Source organism: Sylvia atricapilla, chromosome 3, assembly GCF_009819655.1.
Source record: "Sylvia atricapilla isolate bSylAtr1 chromosome 3, bSylAtr1.pri, whole genome shotgun sequence".
Classification (NCBI taxonomy): domain Eukaryota; kingdom Metazoa; phylum Chordata; class Aves; order Passeriformes; family Sylviidae; genus Sylvia; species Sylvia atricapilla.
Genome location: NC_089142.1, coordinates 53,884,063 through 53,907,850, shown reverse-complemented (window position 1 = coordinate 53,907,850; position 23,788 = coordinate 53,884,063). Strand labels below are relative to the sequence as shown.

Sequence of the window (23,788 nt, the reverse complement as noted above, 5' to 3'; positions counted from 1 at the left end):
ATTATCAAATATAATATCTGCAGTATTCAAGCATTAATTAACATCCACTTATTTTAAAGTGGTAGTCACTAGCTGCCTAGAGCAAAATAAATCCTGAATTGTAAGCTTAAATCCACCACATTCTTCAAGCAAAGTGAAGACATTTCAGTAAATACCCAGTGTTTTCAGTTCTTTATGAAATGCAGCAGCAACAGCATCCATGCTGTAGTATTTATGAAAACTGGGCTTTCCCATGTTAGAAAGCAGCATGCTGTTAAACAGGAAAGAAACCCTGGGAAATCATTTTCAAATACATAGCTGACTGTAGCCACTTTGCAGTTATTTCTGCTGCTGTTCTGAGCATTGCAGAACAATCTCATGTACCTAAACAGTGAATGAGAGGATGGCTTTTCAGCTCTCTGAAGATTTTCATATTTGAATATGAAACTAAACATATCTCATAAAAATGTCAGAAAGGACTTCAATAGGTCAGATCAAAATCTCTTTAGACTAAGGCTTTCTTTCCAAACACAAGAAAAAATTCATAATGTTATGAAGGAAATAATCTGTCATCTTCAATTCAAAAAGCCTTGGATGTATTTAAACTGACCCAAATTTTTGTATTTGAAAAATACAGTCTTCTGCTCTGTCACAGTGCAGAATAACACTACATGTTCTAAATATCTTTAATGCATAAATGGATGTAAATTAGCAAATTTTAAATGGAAATCAAAAATAAAACATGCAAAATACATACAGGAAACCTACGTAAGAATTTAAATAAGATTTTCTGGGTTAAAAACACCAGGAATCTTTTGAAGAAAAGAATACTTTTTTATGGATCTACTATAAGTTTTTACTTTAGTTGCTTGTCATAAAACATTTCATAGATCTATAGAACAATCATTTTCTAAATGCTGCATTTAGCCATACAAAATACCAAAAGACAGCCTGAAAGAACTTCATATAAAAATCTTGAGAGGAAGTCAAAGGTGCACTACATTTTGGAACATATAGTGTGATCAAAGTTACTTCTCTGTACAATACATCTACAAATAATTGCCCAGAACTATCTCACTTCTCAAAAACAAGTACATAAAAACAACCCTTCACAGTACTGGGAAACAAAGTAGACAAAGCAGGTAAATAATGATTCACAGGAAAAGTAGCTCAAGCTAAGTTATTCATATTTGCCTAGAATAATACTCTCATGGGCAGCCAAGTATATAAATAGCAGACTGAAAACACACTGTAATCAGTAATAGTATCTATACACACATATATATTAGGTGAAAAGCTGCTGCTTTCTTTATTTTAAATAAAGAATGTGAACCTAATAACTGTTTTTTACCCCACAAAACTTGCATTGAAAGACTGGAAGCTTTTTATGTCATTTCAACCTAGCCTGTAACTTTCAGAAAAAACATTAGATTTGTAACTCAGTAAAATGAATTAAGAACTGTGCTGTGTCACACATTTTCAAACAGGTTTCACAATTTGATGAGGTCACTCCCAAATGGTAAATGCACTTCTACTTGAATCAAAATTGAGATAGTGCAGGAATAGTCAAGAGAGACTCTGAGATTCAGAGAGCTCTTTTGCCTATCCCAAATTTTTTTAGCCATAATTTATTTTCCTTGAATATTGCAGGCAAAACGATGCTTTGTTTCATGGAGCTCTGAGAAGGCCTAGTAATGAGTCTGGTGATTTACTGATAGAATCATCTACTCGATCACCCATATGGTGGGAATAAGAGATTTTGAGTTATCCTGGAATCACTAAGGTTAGAAAAGACCTCTGTGATGAAGATCGTTTGTCAAGGTAATGCTGCCAGGTCCACCACTAAACCATCTAATCACCCCATCTATACATTTTTGAACATTTCCAAGGATGATGATTCCCCTGCTTCCCTGGGCAGTTTGTTCCAAAGCTAGACCGCTCTTCCAGTGAATATTTCCTAATATCTAATCTACACCTCCTTTGGCACAACTTGATGCTCTTTCTTTTTGCCCTGTCACTTGTTACCTGGGAGAAAAGACCCATGGCCACCTGTTTACAACCTCTTTTAATGTAGTTATAGAGAGCAGTAAGGTCCCCCTGAGTTTTTTCTCCAGGATAAACAACCCCAGTTTATTCCCAAATGTTAGAACTTTTCTACTACTGCAAGTTTCTTTTCAGAAACAAAGGAAGAAAATTGCAGTGACATATCCTCAAAGGCACACTGCAGTCACTCAGCCAACTCCATCAATGCCAAAGAGAATCACACTTTCCAAATTCAGAAACAAAGTATCTCTCTGTGGTGTTTCTAAGGGAAAATTTGAGAATGTTAAGTGAAAAAAGCCAAAGCAGTATTCTAATGAACCATGGTCAGCTAGCTTTAACACAAAAGCTTGAGAGCTTTTTGAGAAAAGTTGCCCTGATCATTCCTCTATTTAATTTTCTGTGATTTTAATCACATGTGGCAATTCTTATTCTTTTATCCTTTGTGTTACACATTCATGTTTTTGTTCGACAGATGAGATGCATGTATAAAGTGACTTTTATTCAAATGTATAGGTATGCTCATCACCTATTTGACGTAAAACAAAGACACAGAACAGTAAGAAAACTGGATTTTGGTGCATCTACCTAACTGAGCTAATACATCATCTATGAAAGAGAGGAAAAATTCACTAGGCTGCATAGCACAGAAGATGAAACTTAGCTAAAAATTTGTAGAGTTTTTTCTCAAAAACCACTTTTCATCACAGCAGACTAAACAGAATTAGCTCACACATTTAAGTAATAAGACACAGCTGACAAAACAATGTACCTATTTATTTGATTAGCTTTAAAGGCATCTGTTGTTACAAATCTACTTACTAAGTTTAAAAATGCGGCTTTGGTCCACCAGTTTTATGACTTTTGACTGCTTAGGTTTATTAAGTTGGGAAATCTTCTTTCCATACTTAGTCAAAACAGAATACTGATCTGTTATTTCCTTTTTCATTTCACTTTTTTAACTTTTCCATCTCTTTTACTTTCAAACTTGGCAAACTTTTACAATTACTAGATATATGTACAACTCTGTATTGTTGCATTTAATTTAAAATGCTAAGAAGAAAAAGTTCTTCTCTAATATGACAGACTTTGATCATCTGAGCTTCAAATAACTTCAAAGTAAATGAAATACTGTGTTATGGTTTTTCTGGAGCACAGAAGATACAATATTGATGGAAAACTACGGATTACTATTCACTGTATTTATATCCATTAATATTTCTGCAAACAAGCTACCTAGTTCATGGCAAAGCAAACTTAGAGTTGTGTTAAGTTTTGCCCTAGTCAAGTATGGTCAAGTATGTGCTGCAGTGAGGGAGAGCTCACCAGGACACATGTCAGGAAACCTTCTGGTACTAAGAGATGCATGGCTACAGAGAGGATTGCTGTACTGACTGGCTAATTGCAGAGCCTAAAGTCTTTCATTTAAAGGACTATTCACTCCGGGTCACACCTTCAGAGCATGCTGGAACTATTTCAGAGATATTGAGATGTGTTTCAGGAATATATAAAGCCATATCTCTTCTGCAATTTAATTTAAAAAACTGAGTCGTAACCAAAATCATCTTTCAGGATGTTAAACTGAAGGGATGTATCTCTGCCACAGTTATTTTTAATTAATAAAACACACTTGAAATCCTCAACCTAACAAAAAAGCCTAGAAGAAAACTGACACAGAATGTTGTTAAAATGACTGCCTTCACTGTGAAAAATTCTCCTGTCTCTAAAAAGAATTAAACTAGCCAAGGAATTGATCCACAAATGTCAAGCATTTAATGATATTTGATACTTACGGCTTCAAAAACTTAGAATAAAATAATGAAAAATATTGATAATGTTACAGTTCTTCTATCCTGTCCATTTTTTTGAGGAAGTTAGCTCTGGACAATAAATTGATAGAGCTAAGAGAGCCAAACACACATCACACTGCAATCAGAAAAAAAAAAAAAAAAAAGATTAACCTGTATCACAACAGAGTGCAGCAGCAAGAGTGCTTGTGAAACTGAAAAGGTATGTAGATACCAATCACAAGTTCATCCAGCCATCTCAGGAGACAGGGGTGGTACTGCATGTATTGTCAGAAACATTCTATTCACGGAATATTAAGGCAGGCCTAATAAAATGCCCAAGAAAACCACAAAACAACCTCACCAAAAATAAGTCCAAATCCATTCATTTGGGTAAAACAATCATCTGTCTCTACTCATGCATGCCATCTGCTCTTGCTGCTGCCACTGCTGTCAATCTGAAGTTGATAGGTAATGGCCCTATGATTCAGGGAAACTGCTCAAGTGTGTACTCAGGCTTCAGTTTGAGAGATGGGTTCATTTATCATCACAATAAGCTATTACCATTGATAGGTCACAACACTTTGAAGAGACAGTCAGCCTAATTGGCTCAATTCAGTTAGCTCTGGATGTGCCTCTAGGAGAGGAGCACTGCTTTGCAGGTAGTATTCCATTTCCCAACAAACCACTTGTTTAATAATTTATTGCGGTTCAGATTAGGGATCTAACACATGATTATCCCTTCCATATCCAAATATTGAGGTCTTAACCCTTTTGTATCTTAGGTGCAAGAAAAAAAATACAAATTCATTTTATAGTTATGATAATCCATACTTCTAAAAACTTACTGAATATTTAAAATTCCCACTTTCTAAATAAATCTATTGTATTAAGCTAGAGTCTCTCTCTGGAAAATAACATCTCTTCCACTATCCTTCTCTTCTATAAAAGATCATCTTACAGTATGCAACTTTACTAGGAATGTCAGGTAATGGATCTCATTTTGCCTTCCAGAGATTTAACAAAGCAGTATGAGTCCATTCAGAGCAGTCAGGGTAGATGAGACGTGCAGCAGTGTACATGAGACACAGGATCTACAGGATTTAAAGGATGCTTCATGCTCTGTTCAGGTATTAGATCACAGCAGGATACTCATTGTTAATATGCTTAGAATAATGACTCTATGAAAACACAAGTTAAAACTACGCAAATAATTCAAGATTCTAATCACAATTGTGCTACCTATTTGTCTGGTTACCATTTCACTATTCAATTTGTTGGCTGTTTATCTCAGCCATAATGATTACTACTTCCCATAGACTAACACAAAATAAATTTAAAAAGCATTACTTTATGTACACTTTGAATATCAGTTTGGGTTTTCTTTTACTAATGATGTCTTAATTGAATTTGTATAATTTTCAACCATTTATACCACTTTTACATCTTCTGTATTCTCGTTAATGAAGCCACTTTGTGTTTTAAAAAACAGAGACTTTGTTTTACAAACACAAAACCTTTTTGTTAACGGCAGTATAGGTAAAATGCTGATAACCAAGTTAGTTGGATTAGGTCTCCCAGATGTATGAATTGATTAAAAATTCCCATAATATGCATACAATAAAATAGGAGTCCCATAAATCCACACACAGAGATTTCCTAATTGCATGTGTACAGGGGGGATTAGCACATGGCTTTAGGAACCTGTGCTACACATGTTTGGTTTTAAAATTTTTTAATGACACAAGGTAGTGTGTCAATCAAGTTAAGGCACCAAAACTTAGTTTCTAAGGACAGATGTAGAATAACAAGGCTAATTCTTATATGTATAATGGAAATAACATAATTTATCCATCTTGTAGAGAAGAGAAGCGGCATGTAAGGACAATTTTGAGATGCTACTGAGCACCTCAAACTTCAAAAACAATATACCACAGATTGAAAATACAACAAATGGTTTGTGCTAAAGGTTGTTTCCCTTGCACACCATCAGAAATTCTCAGTATTTCTGCCCTGCTGCATACTGCCTTTTTGATGTGGAAAGCAAAACTGAACACCACAAAATTACAAAACTAGAGCTCAGTGGCATCATGCAGTGTTACTAATGAGTTATATAAACTCAACAATTTAAATTACATTCTATTTCAGGATTTTGTAAATCATTTAAATTTGAAGTATATTGGGGGCAGGTAAATCAAACAGAAATTGCAGTTTTTTTATTCATAAAGGGAAATCTGGAAACTAAACATAAAACTGCCTTTTTATGGCTCTCAATATTTTGAGAAAGACTTTTCAGTAGTTCTCAGGTATACCTTTTTGGTGATGGGCATAAATTCCTTCATCACACTCCTGTGTAACCCAGTATGAACTAGATGTTTGGACTATAAATTCTCTCTGATTAATCTAAGTGAGTAAATCTTGATTAAACACTTTACTTACAGGTACCCTGTGATGAGCAAGGAACTCTAAATATAGTTTTCAAAGCAAACACTTATTTGCTGATGAAGTATTCAGCATGCAGAGGAATGTATATAAGAGGAATGAAATACAAGAAAAACAAAACCCCTATGTATTCTCCCTTTCATAAATTTTAGTTTTCTTTTGCAGTCGTTAAGTAACCACTATTCAATTTAGCTATCTCTAGCTTGGGAATCATAATCACCATGTATCTTTGCATAGTGATTAGCCCTCAGTAAAAACCACCAGATATATATAAATTCTTCTCAAGTCAAAGCCTTTTTTTTCTTTTTCTTCTGCCTTTTCAGATCCTTCATTATTTCAGTATTTGGGATCAAAGAAATCAAAGAGTAAGACTTTGCAAGCTGGAAAGCACATTCCCCCAATTTACTTCCTTCTTCATTATTTCCTATCACCCCTCAGTGTTCTCTCTCTAGCATTCACTTCCTTTCTTTTGTGAAACTGCTTTATTTTCTGCTTGTTTCTCCATTTTTCAGCTGCCTCTATTGATTGAAACCCTTGCCTTCAAGGCAGACTTGGGTAAGCAGGTAACACAAAGGACACTTGAGATTTATGAAATAATTTCACCAACAGTAAATTTCCTCTTTTATCTAGGGTAGTGTAAGATGATTTTAGCACTAAGAAATTAAATGTAACATGGGATACATGAAATACAGCAGTCAGTGGACTCAGCTAGGCAGAGTCTGAGCCCTGTTTCAACCCATTTCCAAGGCTGTAACAGTCTACTGGGCATCCTTAGTCTCCTTGTAATCACAATAATGGCTGTACTTGAACCATCCCAAGCATCATTAAAAGCATTAATGAGGAACAAAGTGTGCAAAATTTACTTATCTTTTGGTGGTTCTTTACAGTCATGGGTAGCTGAGCCCCAAGTAGGACAGTACTAATATTGCTGCACTTTTTACTGAGCATCAAACCAAATTTGGCAAGCCAGAGCTCTGAAAGAATGCAGACCCCCTACCCTTGTTCATTTCATGAAGCCAAGATGAAAGAATATTTCAAGAAAAATAAAGAATCCAAACCAAATCATGGAATACAAATTAAGTAAACTTAAAGAAAGCATCAGTCAGATGTCGTTCAAATCCTTAAAATATTTTGTTCTTCCCTTGGATGCCTGCTTTGTTCGTCTCATCTTTTCAGTATCTGACTCTGCCTATTATCTCAATTTTTAGAAGCTATATTGAAATAAGTGCTAACAAAACAAATGGTACATTTGGTATAAATTGAAGACAACTTCATACTGCTGACTGAGTCTGATTACCATGGTGACTTGGTTTCAGTCAGGCCAGTTTAGACTGTGATTTAAAATAAAATGGCATCATTTAGATCAGTTTAATATTAGTTGTTACTAAACAAAAAACATATCAATAAACTAAACCCTCTTTTTCTTATAAGAATGCATTCCAATGTGAATGACAAAAGATACTGAAGTAGCTGTCTGTATATAACTAATTTTTTCTTTAGATTTAACTGAATATTTTTATTTTTCTGCCATGCGTTGGCTGTTGACTATTTTAAAACATCTAAAATCTGAAATTTGCAGCAACTATGAATAACTTCAGGGGTGTGGAAGGACATTTCTTGCATACTATGTATGTCTGCTACTACTGCTGATGCCTATTACTGTTTATTTTAGAAATATGAATAACATGCATATAACCCAACTATTTCATCCTACTCATACTTACAATATACTAAGAATCATTAAATGTCCCTACAAAATTGGTTTTGTTATATTATGCCTTACAGTTGTGGATCACATTCTCTACTCTGTTCCAAATTTACTGTTGCAAGCTTGGAGATGTGCTTTGCTACACATTCAAATCTGGTGCTGACACTTTCATGCGCAGAGGGTATAAAAAAGGCAAATTCATCATGAAGTACTGGCTTTACCATGACACTGTGAGCAGATGCTTCAAGCACTACCATTAGGCTACTAAAGGGTGACCTGCTTAAATTTGGACAACCCATACTCATTAGGGAGCAAAATCTTCTACTGCTGGCCTAAACTGTCCACACAACCAGCAGAAAGAAAGAGTTTTCTTATAAAGGCACACAAATGGAGATCCCACCAGCCCACCTAAGCTGCACTACTTTGCTTCCCTGCCAATGAAGCAATACAGACACATGCTTAAAAAAATCAGCCTGTTGGCTGAATTTGACACAGCTGAGTGTCGGAATTCTGTAGGCTAGATTATTTTCACTAGGCCAGATAATTTCAAAACAAACTGATGGTAAAAATAGTAGTATCCGCCTACAGTTCAACGTGTATTTCATCCATTTATATCAAAAGATATTATGTTAGATTGCTTTCCTTTTTGAGGTAGGCATGAAAACTAAAGGAGTTGTGGGTCTATTTAGCCTCATCATGTCCCATGAACAAGAAAATCTTGAGATCTGAAACCATGACAATACTAGATGAAGCTTTCTGGGCTTAGATGCATTCATAATTCAGGACAATTGATCCTGGCATTTCAGTTCCAGCTGATTATTGTATTATTTACGCTCCTTTTTGTTTTGGGTCTCAACTCCATCCCTTCCCCACTGGGAGCCATAGACTGCAATTTGCTTGCATTATTCGGCCTTTTGTATCAGAATTGCCTAAGAAATGAAAACAAATGGAAGGAAATAAACATAAAAGCCATGAGGACCTAGTTTATGATTATTTTATAATTCAATTTTTAATCCTATGAGGTATTCTAGGCAGTCTGCAATAGATAATATTTCACAAAACAAACTGCTCATTCTATCCCAATCTAGTTTTCCACAAGTGAAGTACTTTTAAAAGGGTGACAGATTTTTAAAATTTGTATGACTTGACTACAGGCTTATTACAGTGTCTTAATTTCTGGATTCAAAGGAACAATGACTTAGTGAAGTCAGCAAATAGGTTATTAGCAAATAGCAAATTATAACATAACAGGAAAATAAATGAAGGAACAGGGTCAAAAAGTCCCCTTCCTCTTCTGTTTTCACAGACTCTACATAAAAATTTCAGCTGCTGTCTTGGTTTTATCTAGAAGTCAGAGAAAGAACAATATCTATCATATGGCTGCTTTAGGTCTATGGAGTTGACAAACATGACATCCAAGAATTTTTCCAAGAGGTAACAAAGCTTAACATTCAAACATATTTTGCTTTAATTTTCAACATGCTTCGACTTCATGAAGGATCAGCTTACATAACCTTATAGTGAATGGGATCATGCTGTACAACTAATTTAAATGATTCCTGTAAAACAGGGTTGGATTCAAGAAACATCTCAATCCAAGTCTGTCAGTACGCATATAGTGGTTTGGAGAAAAAGTGGTTTAGGGTTTCCATGATGTTGTTTGCAATTTGAGCAATGTCAGCATTACTGTCTGCTCAAAACCCAGATGTAGGAGTGGCAGGAGATGTGCTGTGTGTTGGCACCTAATAATGTCCAGAGATTTGAATTCTATGATGAACTCCACCTAAGGACTAAATTAACCTGCAACTGCTGATCAAAGGCAGTGCCCTAATCATCTGAAAAAGGCAAGGTAAATCTTCACCTTTGCATTAAAGCTGGCCCTTGGCAGAGAAAGGAAGATAAAACTTGCAGCTGCAGAAAAAAAATAAAGTATGTATACAAAATCAGAAGTTTCCTCACTGAAATTCAAGTGGTCTCAGCTACCTCTCATGTTTGTGTCATGGAGGGGTGTCATATGTTTAGATATGTTGAATATCATGTTTACTTTTGTCTAATTATAAAGGAGCTTCTACTCATCATACAAATTATCAAATTGCTTTTTGATGAGGCATCAAAGAGGCAGAGTATATATGTAATGCTAGGCTTCCAAAACGCCACACACACCTAACCCTTCTGCACTGACTTTAAAGAACCAAGAATTTCACATTATCTTGCTGAGTTTGGTATCTAATGTTTAATTTATTTTATACTTTCTTTTCAATGCTCTGATCAAACGTTCTCATACTATAACTTATAATACTTTCAGACAAATTCGTAAAATATCTTAGCATGGACACACGTTTAGGAAAAACTTACAAATCTATTGTCACAACAAATTAAGAAACTGCTAACTACAAGAAAATGGGGTTTTCAGATACTGAAAATGCAATTAGAGTTTCTACAATGATGTAATTCTTCAGATACAAGAAGGTCTAACACACGACAAGTCCTCATGATTGTTGCAATCCTTAGTTCAGTAGGCTATGAGAAGGTAGGCAGGCAAGAATATAAACTGCTTTACTATACCTAGTAAAACCTTAATAACCATTTTAAATCTGTTCTCTCAAATTATCCACTGGGTATTTTATTTCTAGAAATTAAATTCCACCAGATTACTCCCAAATGTATTCTGCATTAAAAACATTGTTCAATTCTTCAGTTCAAGTGCATATGATATATTTTTCTTTTAAAATTACCTGAATTTATACAACAAAGTTTAAGTTCTGGTAGCAGCACATGTATTTAGAAAGACTAAAAGGGCATGGTAATGTTAAAGCAATTTGCTCATGTTTTTGTCCCACTCTGACATAAACAACAATCCTGTACCATCTACAGCCTCTTGTTATTTAGAATGTCTCCTTCAATACACAGTAAAAGACCAGTATCCCCAGTATTTAAGAGCAATAATTTTAGCAATATAAATGAGGAAGCAGCTTTCAGTGACACAAGATTTATGAATGACAAGTGAAGTGTACCTCTTGATTTCCTAAATTTTTTCTATTTTAAGACAAAAATTCTTAAAGAGTTTGCTTGCTTTGACATACCAATTATTCTATAGCTAGCAGTTATTCTCAAGAAAGGATGTTTTTATCTAGATTCAACTATTTGGTTTTATTCAGTTTCAGCTATTTAGAGAAATGCTTTATTGAGTTTACAAATAAGGACTTTCAATATTCTATTTCCATTTCCCTTTCCATAGCATAAATCATCTGGCCTAGGCATGTCATTACAACTACAGTTTACATGATGCAACATGACAGTTAAGATGTACTGTGGTAATTTGAGTGCTTTCAGTGTTATTGTAGTATCAAAAATTTATATGGTTCAGTTATTAAGGCAAATTGCTTCATTCATACGGCGATATCTGACAGTAACCACAAAGGACCTCCAAATTACACTGAAAAAATATCTTCCACATTCAAATAATGTGTGCATATTCCTACTATTATTTCGCTCACTGACTAGAAGCAAGATGAAATTCTGTCAGCAAAAGTATCAGTTCATATTTCAGGGTAAGTTCACCAGACATGCAATAGTATAAAAGAAACTCCCCCTTGCCCAGCTAAGTGAGCCTGACTCTCTTGAACAATTTATAGGCCATGAACAGGATGCCCAATTCTTCGGAATGATGCTATTTAGTTTCAATGTGCTCACTTACCTTCTGTCATGTTGATTTTCAGCCAACAAGAAGAAATAAATAAATAAGAGGCTGACTAGCCTGAAGAGACTACAGAGGAAAATGGGCTCAAAGACATCAGTGCTTATCATTTCTGATAAGTTTTAGCATAATCAGGGTTACAGGAAATGAAAAGTTGTTAAACTTTCTTCATATTTAAGACTCATTCAGTCTTCAATTCTACTCTCTGGAAAAAAAAATGAGACTTTCATGGAAGTAGTTTGGATTTGGTATTTAACCTGTGGGGTGTGAATATGTGTGTACATCCATGATTAGATACATGCAGACTTAAATACATGCATTAGAGCTGTTACAAAGCTCACAACAGCGTTTTCTGAGTTTCAGGGCAGAGAGCTCCCCACACACAAGTTTTCTGACAAACATCAAAGTTTTGCAACACACCCCCACAACATTTGATACACAACCTGCATCTCTGAAAAGCAGATGAAGGAACCAGTTTTCAAAGCAGAGGACAAGGTGGGAATAGAACAGGCCAAGCTGAACCACACACCAGCTAGCTCATTCAAAAACCAATGCTGTGAACTAGCTGGACTTCTCTAACACCTGACAGCAGGAGACCAAGGAGGGAGGGATCAAGGTTAAAGATATTCAGTTAATTTTGTCTAATTTAATTACTAATTACTCAGTTAATTTTTTTTTCCCTCTCAAGATACTCCACCCAGGAGATTCTTTTCTGCTTACATTTTTGCCAGTCAAATAGCTAACCAATTTTATCCTCCTTCAGCTCCATCCCCCTTCAAAGCCTTACCTTTTTCTCAATAAGTCAAATTAGTGTTTAGGCAAGTACCACCCGCACTTACTTTGTTGCCCAAATAAGAACTGGGTGCGCTCCAATAGTAGATCTGTGGCAGTACTTTTTGTGCAGCCACGTTGCTGATGCTAAGCTGTTGATGCCCATCAAATCTCTTTTGCATAGGGGTAACTCTGATGAGACCTGGTAAGTCAGTCAGATACCAACCATCCATGTCTTCTATCTAAAATGATAAGAAAATAAATAAATAAATAACCTCCCACATTACAGTAAGAATCAGGACACTGATCATTTCAATAGTCACAGCCTTTGATTCTTCCATTTTTTAAAAAACTGATTAGGTTTAATAGCAGTGTGGGTACCAAGGAAAAGACAAAGTAATAACAGCAAGCATTTCTCATTGTATATGACTGGGAATTATAACTTCTCAGTTTGAAATAACTGCAAGTACTTGCATTCTGTGCTTCATGGTCCAGAGCAAGAAGGAAATTCCATCATACATACAAATGTGCAAGAATATCCACAAATATTTTGTGAGTTTTGAATAAATAATATCAGTCAGAGATTGTATAAATGATATCCATTTTTGTAAAAATGGATATATATTTTTGGATTGCGGTAGGCAACATAGTTTTTAAAATTTTCCAGTTCTAAAACCTTACAACTTACAAGGCCAAATATACTTTTTGATACTTTTATACCTTTTTGGTGCTGGAAAGCACCAGAACTTGAATTTCTGAAATCCCATAACTAGAAATAAATCATCAGAGAAGAGCACACTGTTCATACAAAGATGGCTTCTGAAGCCCAGATACACACAGAACAATAAATGAGCTCATCCATGGAATGAAAAATCTCCCAGTTGCTGGCATGTAAATGAGAACATTAGACATATGTTACTTGCAGGCTTCCAGTATAACAATGAGCCAAAATTAAGATCTAGTAGGCCTGAAACACATCTCCCAGACTCAATCTACAGGCATGAATATGTAGCACACATTCATTTCAGTGGCATCAGTGCCTGAGCTTTGAGAACTAACTTACAGTTTAGAGTATATTTGCAGGCTAAAAAGATTTTTCAAAAGTACCAATAAGAAGAGTAGGTTCATCTCCCTCTCACATCCTTTCCTATGAATGCAGCATGCAAAAGAAATGCATTTAAAATGCTCCCTGCAAGGCATTCCTTTTTGTTATTTATGCTGTGTGTTTTACATTTAATGTTACCAAATTCTTAGTTACTTCAGGTCTAGAAATTTAATAATTACCTGGAAAAGAGGTTGCCCTATGGTTATGGTGCACTTAACTCAGGAGTGACTATGTATGCACATTCCAGGACTGTGTAATGCATATGGCTTCATTTTTTATTGTTATAGCTTCTTTTGTGCCTTTCACTGTTCTAATTGCGCTACTTCAGAATTTCTCACAAAGAAGAGAGACAAAGCTTGCAACCATTTTCTTCTGGATAAGTGAAAAATACAATAAAATTGTATAAGATTTTATTAATAGCTCCGGTTGAAAGGACCCACAAGGAACACGCATGATTTTATAGTAAGAAAAAACCTAGGGACAGTGGTTAGCAACAACACAAAAACCACAAAGCAATGGCATGTACGGGGATGGTATGATTTTTCTTACACTTCTGTAGGTAAAGGGAGAGTGTCTGCAGGTGTTTGTTTTCCCAGAGCAGAAACATTCCTCACAGCCTTCAGGATTATTTTGCTGAAGATTGAAGAAACCTGGTTTGCAGCGGTCACAGTTTTCTCCTTCAACATGTTCCTGGAAAGGCACGTTAGAGTATTACTTCAGTTGTCATAGATGAGAATTAGAGATCAATGGCTTTTTATTCTTCAGGAGGACTTTAAAGACATTTATAGGAAAGACTTCCTTATTTGTGAATGTTAGAAGCAAATCCTTTACACAGTAAAAGGTGCTAGGCGGCTGCATGTAAATAATAGGACATGGAATTTGGATACTGAGTTGTCATTTTTCATCTCTATGATTGGAGAAATTAAATGCTTAATTTCAGGTAATAATCTAGTTTATATCCTTTACACTTGAGAGTCTCAGAGGGGAAGCAAGTATGGCACAATGTTACGACCTCAACAACTGTAGTATGTGGGTAGGGCTGACAAAATCCATACACATCCAGCTGATGCAAACTACATGTACATGGCAGTAGTCGTACTTATCATTCAGAGTATCAGTTTTTCAGAGATCTGTCATTAATAGCTGAATTCAGAATAAATACAAGTGCTAAATGGTTTGCACTTCTTTCTATAACTACATGTGTTTGTCAGCCATGTAGCCACGCTGGAAAATTCTTCCCCTGCAGGAAGAGGGACACTAAATATAAATGAGCTATTTTAAACTTAGAATTTTGTAATCATATTTTTCATAAAAAAGCTTATGTTGTTCATTAAATCCTACTAACTTACACTATAAATCAATTTGTCCTATAGGCAAAATTAAAGCTAGGTTTTCTACACGGAGCGCATGTGGCTGGAGGCTCATGATACGGTGCTGGCTTAGTAATCCAGTATTTTCCCCCATAGCTCAGAAAATTCTTCCCGTCTCAGAGGTATTATGCACAGTCTTTTTAATCCTGAAGACAGAGCTCTGTGGAATGCACACAGGACTCAACTGTTGGCTCTGTATCAGCAGAGAACAAACACATTATAAAGACACTGCCTACATTGTGTAGTCTAGGATAGCTCAAATACACAGGTCTGAAGTAAAGTCACTGGAAGCCATTTGATAGCATCCTGGTTAAGATGTAGAAACCTGGCAGACACAGGGTAAAGCAGGTAGAGGTATGGGGAGAAAGGATAACACACACAAATTAAGAGAAAATAGAGACAGTGTGCAGGAAGGGGCAACGACCTGCATAAAGGGAGATACAATGAAAATGAAACCATGCTTTCACCACTAATTATACAGTAACAATATGCGTAGCAAAGTATCTTTGCTCTGTCTCTAAGGCTGCCCTCTATGCTCCTCTTCAATTATTTCATACCGACTATTAAACAAACCACAAATATCTTTAATAAAACTCTAGGTTATAAGTCAATTACGTTTAACTTCAACATCTCATTAATGTCAAGACTGGCATTTTTACACTTTCACCAGAAATCCTGGGATTAATCAATGCACTTTACTGCCACGGGTATGTAAAAATCCACTGGTTACTCATGCTTCATGAATAATGTGTGCAACATCTGGGCACAGAGATACTCTCACCCATTATTTAGGAAACTACAATTATGAACACTGGTCCCAAAAGTTGCATACCACGTTGATGGGTTTAGTGTGAGCGGGAATAGGAAAATAAAAAGAGAGCTGCAAACCAAATGTGTTTAAATGCAGAGTTGCTCACTCTGAAGTCACAAAGGTCATCTGTGAGTAAAACCTGTAGAACTTCATTAAGTAGGCAGCAAATTCAGTGAATAATAGAGAAATAAAACTCAGAGTTGGAAAGGAGATCTAACCTTTCCCTTAGCAAATAAAACAATGTTTCTGCAACCCCATGTATTTCTCAATACTTTTCAGTGCAGTAGTAAGCTATCCAAAGATGAGACTTTGACCACATACCTTCATAAAGTTGCAGTAATTAGTGAAAAAAGGAATTTATAATTTCCCCCCTCCTTTCTGTATTTCAATTTATTCTAGTTAATGTGGTAAAGATAACAACCTATTGCCCGTTTTGTTGCATTTGTGCTGCTTACAGTTAGGACTGCTTTTCAGTGATTTCCTCTACAAGAAAACTATCTTTAGCAAATTTACAGATCATCATAGGTAATTGAAAGATGTGATTAAAAGAAGGGAAGCATTTTCCTAAGACTTGCTATTAACCAGACATCCTACTTTATTCTTCATGTGGAGCATAACTAATCTGATGATTTCAGTGTCCCTTTGACCACATTCTGCTTTGATTTAAATTTGAAGATTGCTAGTGAAATTAAATGTGTATGTATCCGTATATCAGCTATCTACAAAAGGTATAATTTTTCTCCCACAAGCACTTAAAAAGGGATTAATAGAGCACAAAGAAGACAAAAGATGAACATTGAAGGAAAAGTGCATATAATGAGAACTCTCTGGGATAGGAAAAGTTATTTCTATTCTTTATTTGTCCATTTTGGTCTGCCTGTACTAATGCAGGTCAGTTTGGCTTTATATGAATAACATCATAAGAATCATTAAGTAGCATTTATCTGGTATTTAGCATAATACATCTTCATCAAAGCTCCATTCCAAGCCAGAACATTGCAAAATCACCCTCTTATGATCTTCTACACTTGATGGCTAAGTAATTAGAAATGTGATATGGATTATATTTCTGACAGAGAGCACGTGGCTGTTACATAATGTGTGGATATGGTTAATTCTCTGAGCAGATTTTGGTGCTATTCAGCTGTCAAATCAGAGCTTTGTGTGTGTCCACAGCATGAGATGGAAGCATTTTTTGTGCATTCATGTATTTAAGAATGTCATGTAAGTACTTTCAAATTCTCATTTGCAACTGATTCTGTTAACTAAGTTTTGGAAGGGAATTCCCACAAGTATAGTACAGAAAAATTGACCCACAGGACAGTGAGCTGTCCTTTGGGCATATTCATGGTCACTTACTAGACTGTGACTTAGAAAGCACTACCATTTCTAATACCTTTCTGATAGCTAGGTATTTTATAAGTGGATGCATGTGCTTTAAAACACTTTTCATTTCAATATAATATCAAGATATAATTTAACGGGAGATATCCAATGGCACACCGAGAAAAACCCTCTTAAATTTTCTTCCCAGAGATTAAGAAATTCATCCTCCAGAAAGGATAGATTTTGTTTCTAAACATGTTAGAGATTTCTAAACAACCATCCCAAGGCAGGAAAGAATGTCATATATCCCTAATGACTACTTCTAAAAGGCAACTTTGTTTTAATAGATCATCAGCTCATTTCATTTTCTCTTTCTGAAATCACATTTACAGGTTCGATTTAGAATCCATAATGCTGTAAACATATAGTTTCTGAGTGGATAAGGATGGGGTTTGAAACAAACAATTCATAGGCTTTGTAAGTATCCCTGCATTACAGATTTCTAAGGACTTGTATAACTGCCAGCAGGCTCCTAGGTAAATATGTTTGCAATGAGTTCTGAGATGATACAAGATCGTGTAGGATTTTGTAGGATTAAAAACAAGTCTTCTGTGAGAAGTGGCTACTGTAGATACTAACACAGCTAGGTAGAACAGAGGAATACTCTGGCATAATAAAGGACCATTAATGCAATTTTTCAGCATAATTAGGATCTTTCTATGGCTCAGAAGAATTTGATATCCATACCTTGCAGATGCAGGGACCTATGCAGGGGTCATCATTTTCACTGCCCTCAAGGGAGCAGTTGCAGGGCAGGCACTCAGGATATCCTGTATAACCCAAGGCACATTGATTGCAGCTTTCTCCTGCATAGCCAGTCTTGCAGTGACAGAAACCAGGCAACAAATCTATGGGAAGAGGGAAAAAACATGAGATATATCTAATTTGTCATTATTATTGTAAGACATGTGTGTTAGAATGCTCAAAGCAACGTCCTTGGTGGGTTTAACATAAGGGAACATTTACTGTTGCACGCACCATCATCTATAATTCAGAGTCATCTGAGAGAGGCTAGAATGAACAACATAAGAATAGCACAAGTATACAGTGATTTGAATTCTGAGTTTCCAGAAATCTGCATATTAGCAATCTTGAAAATCAAAAAATATCCCTAATTCCTTGCATCTAACAGTTCCTGAAAACCTCCTATTCCATTAATTAATCTAAAGGCCTTTCAACATGTCTTTACTTTCAGAATCCATAAGCCTCCCTACCAGGGAATTTCATATTTAGCCTTGTACAGTGTGAAAGAAAACACTGATATGTGTTGAATCTCTATTTATTGCCATCTAACTGTCATATCATACAAAAAAGCAAGTAACCATTCACTTTATCCATGCCATCTGTGATTTCAATATACGTCTATCATATCCTACCTAATATTTTTAATTCATATACCATAAACTCCTCAAAATCACTATACAGAAACTCTCGGTACGGCCAAAACCCTCTGTTGTCCTTCTCTGAACTGTTTCCAGTTCTAATAAATTATTTAAAGAGGAAATGCATAGTGTAGATTGGTTTGATTGGATTCTCTGATGATTTTTTTTCAGTTGATTTTTTTTAAAAACAGTAGAATTTCCTAAGGCCCTGTTGATGTTTTTGACTACTGCTGAGACAGAACTGAGTTGACAGACATAAGGCACAGTCCGTGGTAATTATAAGAGCTGTTTCAAACTGATAGTGCCTAATTCAGAAATCACTGTAATCACTGTACAAATACAACTACTTTTCTCAGTGTTCCACTTCTCCTGTAATTGCTACAAAAATTCATTTATTTTACTACTCAGTCACTGACTACCTTGAGATCCTTCTGATCATTTTGCAGTTCTTTCATTTTTCTATGCTGAAAGATTTTGTGCTTGCTAACTTTGCCACCTTCCTACTCATCCCTTCTCCAGGTTAAATATGAATATTTTCAACAGTTCATATTGATCATCACTGTGAAAATGGTCCATTTATTCTTTTAACCAAGTACTAAGCCATGAAAGAACCTTTTCTCTTTATTCTATTACACCTTCTTTTGTGGATTTTGGTAAAAGATCTTGTCAAAACCTTTTGAAAATCAAAATACAATATTAATCAAATAAGCCTTTGTTCACATATTCATTTAATCCTTCAAACAGATTCATAAGGCCAACTGTCCTCTACATAAACCTCTTAGTTTTGAGTTTTGCCCATTTTTGCCACATTTTAGAAATGGTATAAGTCCTTTATTGTAGTTCCAGTGATTTCCACCGATCAAAAACCAGGCCTTCTGATTCCAGTTTCCTGGAACACCCTGTCTTTCTTTTGGATAAACAGTGTCTATCTAATATTAATATCTGTTTTTAAAAATACTATAAGCTATATTTAATGCCTCAAGCAACTCAATTTGCAAATACTCAATCCATCCTGAAGCCATGGGTAAATATGCTATATGCCTAACAAATTTTGATTCTGCATTTATGAGCTTGCTTTAAACCTGACACGTCTGTTTGAGACAATTCTTCTGACTCGTCCCCATGAATGAAGACTCACAAGTGGGAAATTCCCTTAGTTATTCTACTCACTGTTAGAAAGAATTAATACAGCTTTTCTGCTGTGTCCTTTTCTTTCTTGAGATGTACATTAATAACTTGATTACACCTAAACCATATTTAACTCCTGCATTTGAATCTCTAGCAGTCTGTTTGATTCTGAATTATCTGAAAAAGTACCTCTTAGCAACATCTAAGTATTTAGCAAATTATTCGTATAAATATATGTATATATTATTAAGACTATGACTTTCTGTAATCTGTCACAATTTATATTCTTTTCCATTATCCTCAGTTAGAGATAACTTCTGATGTTCAGTGAGTTTCTTTCTGTTGTTTAAATAGATGCATCGTTTTTTGTTGTTATCTTAATCGTATTGCTTGAATAATTTTGAACCAGAGAAATTAATCTTCTCTGAATGTCTAATATGCAGTCTATAAACCCTAAGCTTGCCATTAGAAGTCTTGGATTGTTCATTTTTATTTTCATTTTATAGATTTCCTTGTTTTGATAAAGTTGTTTTTCACGGAGACTTTCTCACTCCTACGAGAATGTTGAATTTGACTGCCCTTCAGGAGGAGAGTTTTAAAACAGTCCCTCATGCATAAATCCAGAGGTGCTTCTCCTTTTTATGGCTTCTCTAACTAGCTATTCAAAGAAGCAGCCACCTACAGGAGTTTTAAATTATATTATCTGTTAATCTCTACAGAGGTGAAATTCAACCTGTCTACTCTAACCTTGAAGCCTCTTTGATCTCCTGCAGCACATCATACCAACTGTCACCTTCTTGATCTGTCCTAATTATATAGAGAATTTCAGTGCATGAAATTTCTGTTACTTACTATCTCAAAGTGATGTGCTCCATAGGTTTTGATGCCTTTGGCTCAGCTGATTCTCAAATTTCTGAGTTATGCTCCTCTCAAACAGCTACCAGCAAGGCCCCACAGCACAGCAGGACATGAGCTCTTGTAATCTGGGTCAATGCATCCTAACTGGACAATCGGGAACAGAGAAACTTTTTTTCCATCCAGATGAAAATAGCTATACTCTGGGGTTCAGCAGTAAAAGACATAGGCAAGTCTACTCTTTAGAAGTGAGCCCACCTGATTTGAAAGCTTCAGGAACTCATATCACACAAATCAAGTCTCAGAAAGCTCAAATTCAATTACATCGCTCAGTATGGAGCTCTCAAATACTCATTTAAATCTAAAAATCCCTCTTCCATTGCTCAGTCTGTCCATTTTTTTTTAGTTCCCCAACAAGAACCATCCCTTCTCATGCTCTTGCCTTCTATGCAGTTACTGAAAATTTTACTGTCACCAGCCCAGCTCTCCTCATTCTTATACAGGACACAGAGGTACAGATAAGCTCAGCACACTGCTAATCAAGAGACCTAGCACTCCACATGAGAGAGAGGAAGGCAGGAGACTGCTACCTGTCATACATTCTTCCAGATCTCACACTTGTTGATACAGTTAGTCTGTGTACTTGATTTGGCTCCATGCCTTCTTTCATTTACAGCCCTTGTGAGAGCTCAGGTCTCCCTGTGTTACACATGTAACAAGCTGTAGTGCACACGTAATGTACATTATCTCAACAGTCCAACTGCATTTCAGTTAAGGCTAGATGTTTCAGGTCTGTCCCTTGTTTTTGCTGTAATTAACTGGTATTTCAGGAGAAGGACATCTTTTGCTTTTGATCTGTGGCTTTGGTCTATGGTCTTGTTTGAGTAGGGCTTTATTTGATGAAGACGTTGTTCCCTGTTTACTCCCTGCATATTATCAGTTTCTGTCCTGTCTTTCAGCATACAGAGGCTTTGAAAATGCACCCTAGAGGATGAGTCATCTTGAAATATGAGTTTCACCAGTTAGTTCTTCTAACCTAGCAGTCTTTCAAAACTGAACAAAAATAAATGCATGCAAAAGCATGAACTAGACTCTTAAAAACATAGAATCCTAGGAATGGCCTCTTGTCATTTTCATTCCTGTTCAATAGCGTTTAAATCACAAAAATAATTTCATGGAAGTCAGTGGGACTGCTTGCTGAACAAAATAGTACAAAGCCTGAATAAAGATTGAGATGTCTGGATCTTACTTAACCTAAAGTGTCTGAGGACTTTCTCAGTAAAAATAAACATCTGTCTTTGGGATTATATTGTACATAAAGAGGCAATAGGAGAAAAAAAGATAGCATGCCCTGAAGACTGAGTTGCAAAACTCTGCCAGGTTCCAAATCTGTTAGTTCTTGCAGACTTGAGGGCCAAGTAAAATGGCTATTTGCTAAAATCTAGTCATTAGAATTTGAAACAAGAGTATCAATTCATGGAGAAAGTCTTAATTACTGGAGCACAGAGTAGTTTTAAACTGTTGGACCTTTGCTTCTGTATGGAAAACTGCAATATCAGCAATGGTCAAGCTTAGCTGTTATTAGGATGAACTGAACGCAGATGGAAAAGTTCAGGTTTAGAATTATCGCCTTTCAGTTACAAAACCAAGAGGCATCTTCATCAGTTTATTTTATGATTGATCCTAAGTTTCTCTTTTTTATATTTCTCAGTAATATATGACATAGGATTGCTGTGAAAGAATATTTTAAAAGCATTCCTGAAGATTCAAAACGAAAAATGCACTTTACAAGCAATAATAATATTTGATTTTAGACTCTTGACCGAGACACAAGGGCAAAGATATCAAAATGGAAATTTTGAAAAATACATAAAATGCAACAATACTTCTTTCTTTCCTGAAACAATTAATGCTATATTATAAAGCAGCTTCTCTATGCACTTCTGTTATCTAGCAAAACCTGATAATGACTACAGGATGCAGTCATCGAAATTCTCTTGATGCATTTCATCAGTGCATCAGTTATTACAGCATTTGCTACAATTTTCCATTTTAATTCCTGTTTACCTACTGTATTTCAGAACAGAGAATGTACAGCCTCCAGCTTTATTTTACTTGAGAACTGTTCACAGTGACTCTATAGCCCTAGTGATGTTCCTTACTATCATATTTCCATTTTAGTTTAATGTCTTTTACTCTCTGAAAGCATTTAATTAGCACACATTTAAAAAGCATATTCCCATCCTATACCAAACAAGCAATTTATCCTCATACAACCAGCCAGAGACTCTTAAGATGTATTTCAACCCATCCAGAGTGCTCATTCTGGTTCACTGGTGAACAGATGGATTCCTTCAGACAGATCATGCTTTCCACCCTTTCCTTTACAAACACTCACCAGTGCTTCAAACCCAATTGCTGCCCCAGGTGAGCAGTACACAGTGAAAAGAATTTTATCAGTGTACTGAATACAAATGTGAGAGGGGAAAAAGGGAAGAAGTGATTTGCTTTCAGGATAGTTTTATGCTAAAAATTATATCCTGACTCACTCTTGATTCCAAAACAACCTCTTCTGTTGCCACAGAAATCTTTTCTTACAAGAAATACTAGAAAGGCTTTTCCTTTCAACGGTATATTATGTCTTTTTCATTGAATAAGGTGTTACAGTCACAAACACATGACTGGTTCAAGAACTATAAACATAATGAGCAAGAAGTAAGCAGTTTTCCTAATGTGTTGGAACCTTATTTAGTACAAGTAAAAAAAGGCAAATAAACAGTAAGAACAAAGAGCAAGTCCATTGTAGACTTGTAGACATCTGTGATGCCCAGATATAGGTAGAGCTGGCTTATTTCTGTTGTTGTGGTCTTAAAATAGACAAGTTAGAAGATATATATCAAAATTATCCTCTGGCCACTGTCCGGACAGTGCAATGTGTCTACTTCTCACAAGACTTCCAAGACTGAGCAGGACACAGTCAACTGGCCCTAAAAACAAATGCATGGACTACTTTGGGGAGGGAATTCCATGCATGATGGCAGTTATCTGAACAACAATTGTGTTTGTCACATATGAGAATAAATAGTTCAAACACACAGAATAATATCTGCAGTAAATAACTTGGAAACAGAAGGCATCAATGACTTTAGAAAGGAATAAAAGAAAAAAAAAAAGTATGTGTGGAAAATAGTAGATTCAACAGACACTAAGAATACTCTAACATGCTCAAAAGAAACAGGCCTCCAACCAATTGCAGCAGCATGATTGAAGTTTCAGAAAGATGAGGAGAAGCTGGTCACAGTCAAGACAGAAAAAGATGAGAGTTTT

The 23,788-nt window shown here is 35.7% G+C and overlaps 1 protein-coding gene across 1 annotated transcript in view; it reads right to left on the bottom strand.

The window, feature by feature from the left end:
* LAMA2 (laminin subunit alpha 2) overlaps positions 1-23,788 on the bottom strand; it is a 335,323-nt gene that overhangs the window by 181,320 nt on the left and 130,215 nt on the right. The window contains exons 10-12 of the mRNA XM_066314417.1: positions 17,784-17,944; positions 14,079-14,219; positions 12,493-12,666 (exon numbers count right to left, since the gene is read on the bottom strand). Coding sequence (XP_066170514.1) covers positions 12,493-12,666; positions 14,079-14,219; positions 17,784-17,944 — 476 coding nt within the window. The remainder of the gene's footprint in view (positions 1-12,492; positions 12,667-14,078; positions 14,220-17,783; positions 17,945-23,788) is intronic.